The sequence below is a fragment of the Cornus florida genome, unplaced genomic scaffold (assembly GCF_030987335.1).
Source record: "Cornus florida cultivar Cherokee Brave unplaced genomic scaffold, ASM3098733v1 CherokeeBrave_3.0.0_Hap2_Chr07, whole genome shotgun sequence".
Classification (NCBI taxonomy): Eukaryota; Viridiplantae; Streptophyta; class Magnoliopsida; order Cornales; family Cornaceae; genus Cornus; species Cornus florida.
In genome coordinates this window covers 3775958-3784076 of record NW_026775577.1, presented here as the reverse complement: position 1 = coordinate 3784076, position 8119 = coordinate 3775958, and the positions used below count along the sequence as shown (strand labels likewise).

Sequence of the window (8119 nt, the reverse complement as noted above, 5' to 3'; positions counted from 1 at the left end):
TCTTGCTCTAAATAGCACAAACAGGTACAGCAAGCAAAAAAAGATGATACGAATTGACCAACACGTCAAATTTTAATAAAGTAGAACACATGTAGGTCTTGAAAATAACTAATTTAACTATAAATTATCATATATAATTCTGTAATAAAGTAGAACACATGTAGGTCTTGAAAATAACTAATTTAACTATAAATTATCATATATAATTCTGTTAAATAGGACAGTGAATTTTTTTAATGAATTTATAATTCTGTACTGAAGTTGCATATTTGGAGCACAAATTTAAGCAAATATATATATTATGTTATACATGCTATTATTACTCTCTCCCACCTTGTCATTATAATTATATGAATCATATATGAAAAATTGGCATTGCATGTACATTGTCAAATTTCTCATTACAAAATAAATAAAGAAAAAAAAAAAAAATGAAAAGGAGACAATTGTGTTGGAGGGTGAAAAATGTTTTTGGTCAGGTATTTGTGGTATGTGTCCAGAAAGCTAGAATATGCCAGCCATGTATCAAAATTTTCTAAAAAATATATTTTTAATTACAAATATATTCATAAAGTATCAAACACATTTCCTTAAAATGTTAGTATTGAACACGATGAATGTACTAATTAAAGGTCCTGAATTCTTCTCCCATAATGATAAAAACAATAAAAAGAATTTAAAAATTGAACTCTATCCATCCCACAAAAAAATATCTGCATTTGATTGTTCCAAAATAAAAGTCTCAAATGAAAAATTAAAAAATTATTTTTATAACATTACCAATTTAACATTTTTGAATTGAACTTATAAAAAGTAATGCATGACATCTTTGTAGACCATGAATAAATCTAAAAATTCATTCACTGTCCATACAAACTATATATATATATATATATTACCCTTTTAAAAAGTTAAATTCTCAAAAAGAAAATTTTTGAACGATAACGGTGATGTCGACAATTATACTATACTTCATGAAAAAAAAGCAAATTTTAGTAGTGCTATAGACGGACCAAAAGTTGCCGACAGATTATCATAAAACCTTTTGTCAACTCCTATTAAATTGAATTATAAAATAGAAAAAAGAAGGAAAAGACAATAAATAAATATATAAACAAATAAATAAACTAAAATAAATTAGAGATGACACTCCAAAGCGCACCACCCCTCATGTCTGGAAAAATAATAATAATAATAATAAAAAGAATTGATTAAAAGTTTGCAAACCATTCCATCACCCATCACAACATCATCCTCCAACAAGCAGCAAAAGCAACACACCAACACCAACTCCTAAATTCGTATCAATCCGGATTGCTATTTGAGCTATTAAACATTCCTGAGATTATTAAAAAAAGAGGGGAAAAAAAATATATATATATAGGAAAATTGAAATTCACTATAAGCAGGATATAGGCACTGTGCTATAAACATACAGTATAAATATAAGAATAGCCTATAACAAGCATTGCGATCAAAAGAAGAAAAACCAAAAATAGAAAACTCCGCCAAAAAAGGCATGAATTAAAAAAGATGATGACAACAAACAGTAATGTTTGATTTAACAAGGAATCAGGACTGTATCAGTCCCAGGTACCTGAATCTCGAAATTAAAAAAAAAAAAAAAAAAAAAAAGCATATACTCAAATTGGCTGAGACAGGATTAAGCGAAGTGCATAGAAATGACCATACTTAGTCGCATTCGATATCCACAAATCTAGTGTGAAAATCATGTCACCTCTATTGTCTATGTCTATGAACACCTCCACAATAAAGCTAGTCCACCTGTAACCATCAAGACCTATATATGTCCCAACAATAGTGGATTCAGAGTTCATATTGATTATTGAACACTGGGTACCCAACTAATGCCAGCTTCTTGATGATCTTCATCGGTACGTAAACCAAGACAACAAAGTTAGAAACAAAGAAGGCACTACCCTTGCTTGGAGACATAAACATCACAGTGTCTCATTAAACAGCCATTGCAAAGCAATATGAGATTCATTTCACACCATAGACACAATTCTGTAACTGATGTGCTTGGTTATAGCAACGGGTGTCATAGAGTTTTACTGATAATACCAGAATTAAGAAAGATATTAGATTTAGTTATATAAACATCTCCTAAATCAAGGAATTGAAGAATATTTCACTGGTATCGCAAAGTCCTTAACAAAACCAAATAAAGGCATAGGAGGATGATTTAGAAAATATTTTAATAATCTTTCGAATAAAGTAAATTCCGATAAAATGGTATTAGAACTTCATCTCATGGAAATACGATGATCAATGCAGCCCTCTAGAAACACTCAAACACTACATCCATCCCAATCTTATTCCGTACATAACTTCAATTGTCGATCCCTACGGGTTATCTTTTTCATGATATGTAAGAGCATACCATCAACAACACTAAAGAGTGTTTGATGAATGGTGTATGTTTGAATCGGAGTTTTAGTAGTAGCAGGAAAAGTTCAGCAGCCCATAAACAACTATGCAATGGGGGTAGAGTATTACTTGAAGATTATTTGATGGATGGTGCAGCCATACTTTAGGGGTTAATTTCTATAGAATTCAAGATGAGATTCCTAGATTCTTCGTCATCTTCCCTTCTTCTCGTAAAAATAATTATTCCCGGCTACCATTCCCAGTAGTAGAACAGCCCTTATATGCTAATCCTATCTAATCATAAGGTTCCTACCATCTTCCCTACTTTTTGCCGTCAATTTAACACCAAAGCCATAATTAGAGCTATCTAGAACCTCAAGCAACCAGTATCCATCAATTCTTAAAGCAACCAGTATCCATCACTTCTTAAAAGCAAGTCAAAACTCACCACTCATACCCTACAACCTTTCTACCCCACCTCTTAAGACCCTAACTCTAGAAGGGACAGAACAAAACTACCTAAGGATGACAAATTATAAGTGAACAGCGAAGAAGTGAGGAAAAAAAAAAAAAACCCTTAAATCTCAGAAATCTACCTTTGTAATTTTGCTCTATAAAACAAAAAAGAAAATCAGTGGAAACATATATATGAAGATCAGTGGAAGAGTGTTTAGATTATAGTTTATTTTAACCCTTCACTCCTCCAACAAAGCTTACCAACATAAGAGAAGTCGCAAATCACATCAGTTTCCATTCATTTGGTTACTAAAAGGAAAAATCATGAGTAAGACGCAATTACTTAACACCAAATGGAATTACAAATTATTATCTAAGAAAACGATGGGTATCATGCCTGCATAAGTCCCAATGAGGACACTGTGCCGACTAGTAGAATATTAGCTATACACCACCGAACCCCTCACTTGAAGGACACAAAATTAGATTGAAGAGATCTTGCTTCGATTGTTTTACAAATTTTATTATTGCTGTTATCTTTTTTTTGACATACAAGCTAACTCAGACGCTCAGAGAAGCTACCGGTTAAGCCTTGCAACTTGATCCTCCCAATGCTAAACATAATAGGATAGCTTAGCGTGTATATTCCAAATGCATGTTCAATATAAAGCTTATAAAAAAAATCAGTTATCTACAGAGAATATTAGCATAACAAAATCACAAATGACACTTGAAAACATGTTTTCAAAAGGGAAATGATGCTCTTCAACATATAGTTCCTACACAAGCAATGATGTAAACTGTCCAAAAGATAAACCCTGATTTAACATGACAACAACAACAACATAATGACTCTGAAACCTCATGCTTCTAATGTGTTACCAAGCACAAACGAGAAGTGTTCGCGAACTGGCGAAAACTCGACCAATCCAATATCCATTGCATGCCCAGTAACTGGCAGCTTCAAATCTCTCAAAAGAGTAAAAGCCTCAGCCATTCGACCCTTCGGCACTTCTTCAGCCACCGGACAATAAGGAATCCAAGCACCCGGGCGGTAATCATCCCAAATTTCGACACCCTCCTTCTTCATTGCCTCGCACAACTTCGAATGGAAATGAAGGAGAGACAATGAAGGTGTTGGAGCTAGAAATAGAACATTGTTGTCTTTTGGGAGGCTCCCAATTGATGAGAGACACAATGGTAAAGGTTCTTGATTGGAGGCCAGAGTTTTGACAATGTTTTCAAGCTTTGTTGGGTCGATGAAAGGACTGGAAAACAGTGTAATGTGAGGTCTAGATTCGATTTCGATAAGCTGAGTACTGATTTGGCGACGAGCCAATACATTCCAGGCCTTCAAGACCTGGTTTTCAAGAGCAGGATCGAAATAAAGCTCAATTGCATAGCCTTGTGACATTGAATTCAAACTGAAACTGAAAAAATATAAATAAATAAAATTAACAGTAAATTAAGAAACTACAAAAACCCAACACAATTTGATGAAAAACAAAACAACCCACAAAAAGATAAAATCAAAGTGAGACACAAAAAGGTGAAATCAAGGTGGATTGAAAAACTATAGAACCCATTACCAATAATAAGAATTGAGATCTGGGATTACCTCTATGAGTCAAAAGAAGACAACTTCAAAGCAAAGCAACCAGAAACAGATAAAACCAAAGTGATCTACAAGGATAATCAAAACCCTAAAGTTTAAAACAAAGAAACACTAAAATAGGAAGATACCCATTGAAATTAGGGGCAAAAGAGACAGGACAAACCAAGAAAGAATCCAAATTGAGGAGGTTGTGAAGAAGGGACAGAACGAAACTACCTAACGGATCAGGGAAAAAAAAAATAAGAGGGAAAAAAGGAAAAGGAAGAGCAAGATGAGCTAAATATAGTGGAGGACAAAAGGATTAAAGCAAATAAAGGGAGATTGATACTTCACGATGAGTCTGAAGAGATGGAGAGGAGAAGGAAGAGCATGTGAAATTTGGTGAGAGTTTCAAATCTGAAAAGGACATAGGGAATAAAGTGTAAAGTTCCACCGATGGTCCATCCATTTCATCAAATTAGTTGGAAGGAAAAGAAAGAAGGGAAAGGAAAGGACGTTTGTTTCAGAAAGAAGAGGAAAGTAAAATGAAAGAAAGGCTCATTTTGAGCTGTTTTCTCACCGACACTTATGTCACTTCTCGAATAGATATCTGAAACTTCATACAGGTGTCAATGAATAAAAATTAATTTTATTATTTTGATCACATCATTGATCTTTTCTGAACATTTAACCAATAATTTCGCAGCAATAGTTCTCTTATTTGTAACATAAGTCTATTAATAATCTTAAAAATAATATAAACAGTAGTATGACAAAATAATAAAATAATAGTATATATAATACTTTCTTCGTCCCTTATTAATAGTCTTTTTTTTTATTATTTTTTTTTTATTTTTTTTTATGTTTCAAATTAGTTGACCTATTTGAAAAGTTAAAACATATTTTCTTTATATTTCTATTCTTTTATCTTTTTAAAAAATTTCAAACTTTTTAACTATATATATTTAAATAAAAAAGAACAATTTGGTAATTTTAAAAGAGGACAATGCATTAATTACATGTCCCCTTAAAAAGTTATAAAATCAAAGATGGACAACGGACATAGTATAAAAATTAGAGAAAAGTACAATAAACCTCCTTAGACTATTAGGGTTTTACAACTAACCTACTTGAACTACATAAAACCCCCTTGAACTAACAAATTGTTGTATTTAACCCTAGCCATTCAACAAGAGGGTGCCGAAAAAGTCAAAAGACAACATTACCCTCAATCTGATGCCGTCAATTGAACACTATTTTTTTTTGGGAATTCTTTGATTGTTTGGACACTTTAGAATTGAAGAATTATACAAGCATTGATATATATATACAAAGAGAAAAAGAGAGAGATGAGGAGAGAAAGCGATTTAGTTATGTGCAAGGTTGAAGATGGTGATATGATGGCTCGGCCGTGGATGATGGCATCGGTGACGGGCTCGGCTGGATTGAATCGTCCATGGATGATGGATTGAATTGACCGTTTTATAACCAATAAAAACAAATAAATAAATAGATTTGTAACTACTATTTTATAAATTGATTAACTTATTATTAAAACTTTATTATTTATAATAAAACGTATTATAACCAATTTAAACATTTTTATCGTAAAAAATATCATCTTTTTCATACAATATATTAATGAAAAATTAATAAAATACTTTTGAAAAAAAATACCTTCTTTTCATGTAATATAATCATTAAAAATTAAAAAAAATAACAATTAAGTTTTTAAAAAAATTTATACTAACATTTTTTGTTTAAATAATTAATTTAAAAAATTAAAGATAAAAATTTATACAAATTTAATAGAAAATATCTCATCAAATTAGTATGAATTTTTTTTTATAATTTATTTAGATAAGAAAAATATATCAAATGTAATTCAATAAGAAGGGGCATTATGGTTATTTAATGAAATATAGTATAGTCCTTGGGGGTATGTTGTAACAAGTTTTGGGGGTTTTATGCACAAAATATAGTTCAGGTGGGTTATTTGCAAATTCAAATATAGTTCAAGGGAGTTTTTTAAACTTTACCCAAATTTATAGTATTATGTAACCGTATCCACGCTGTACACGTGTTCTATTTTTTAAAATTTTGACCTGTCGACATATCCGTATCGTATCGTGTCGTTGCTACATAGGTTTTATTTAATAAGTGAGTTCATACTTAATATTTTTCTAATTCAAACAATAATTTTTTTATTTTATTTCTTTCTTTCCTTTTTCATTGACAAAAAAACTCACACCCTCACAAATGCCCTTATCCAAACTTAAGCCTCGAAAACATAATTTTTTTTTATTTATTATATTGCTATGTTTAGGAGTACCGAATCAATAAATATTGAAAGAAATAAAATTAAAATTTTGAACTAAATTTTCTCGAATCTTAAATCTAAAGTACTGATTCAGTTCCAAATCCAAGCCATTAGTGCTCCCAAACCCAACAATAATTTACTTTTGAATAAATTACACGGACTTTCTCTATGATTTGCCATAATTATAAGGACTTCCCATATGATTTAGGAAATTACTCAGACCTTCGCTAAAAATAAAACTAATTTGCGCAGACCTCCCTTCCAAGTGACGCACAGACAATTGCACTAAAGATATGCACATTACCCTTTATTTTTGTGGTTTAAATTCACAGTAATTTACCCTTTATTTTTTGTCCCCAAAAAAGATATACACATTTGTGGTTACTGTGTGAACTTAAACCCCAACCTTTTATGTTGAAAGGCTGATGATGAGATAGTGTTAAGTTATTTAAGGTATATATATATTCCAAGACTAAGAAGAGAAAGAGAATAATTAATTAATTTTTATATTTTGTTTGTTATGAGAGACAAAGAAAAAGAAAAAAAAAAAGAAAAAAAGAAGAGAGATGAAGAGTTTATTTTCTCCATTTGGCAATGAACACAATAATAGATCCAATTTTTAACAACAAACACATAATTAATTTATATTTATTAAACATACGCTTGTGCTTTTGTAAAGCAATTGTTTCAACAAACTTGAGTTGGAGTTGAGTTAGAGAGATATCGTAGAGATTTTATTTTATTTTATTTTATTTATTTATTTTTTAACGAAATTGAATCTCCTTGAGATTATTGACTTATGCTAAAATAGTGCGAATTGACCTTAACCCTAGTTTGAATATTTGCAAATATATAATTGAATTTAACACGGGATAAGCTCAACAAAACAAATTAAATGTGAAAAGTGATTGAAGTTCGATATTAAGATGAATTGATAAATGAGTTCAGATTAACCAAGTTTTGAAAATTGGAGCCTCAATTGTTTGAATCTTGACTAACCAACTAATAAACTTCACTCCTTTTGTTATAGCTCTTGTATATATGTTTAATACTTCTATATAGGGCTCTATATATATGCTTTTAGATGCATCAATAACATTGTTTTATTGAAATATGTTGAAGAAGACTTTAGCTAACTCCTTTTATTCAAGATTATGCATTTATATATTCATAGGATGCAATGTGGTGGGACCCAAGTGAATCCCATCCATCCCACTTACATTAATGTGTTTTAAGTACGCATCATTTTCCTTTTTTAATATTGAGCCCCATGCGTATTCTCCAATATTTTTTTTTTTACATTTGATCAGATCTGCTTTTGTATGCATCAACAACCTATTTCACCAGGACAAACAAGT

The 8119-nt window shown here is 30.9% G+C and overlaps 1 protein-coding gene across 1 annotated transcript; it reads right to left on the bottom strand.

Moving 5' to 3' along the window:
* Positions 1 to 3586: 3586 nt before the first annotated feature.
* LOC132315806 (uncharacterized) lies at positions 3587 to 5013 on the bottom strand. The gene is made up of 2 exons (XM_059814215.1): positions 4466 to 5013; positions 3587 to 4277 (listed from the first exon to the last, which is right to left on the bottom strand). Exon 2 carries the CDS (start codon positions 4259 to 4261, stop codon positions 3710 to 3712), a length of 552 nt encoding a protein of 183 aa, XP_059670198.1. The 5' UTR covers positions 4262 to 4277; positions 4466 to 5013; the 3' UTR covers positions 3587 to 3709.
* Positions 5014 to 8119: the final 3106 nt, after the last annotated feature.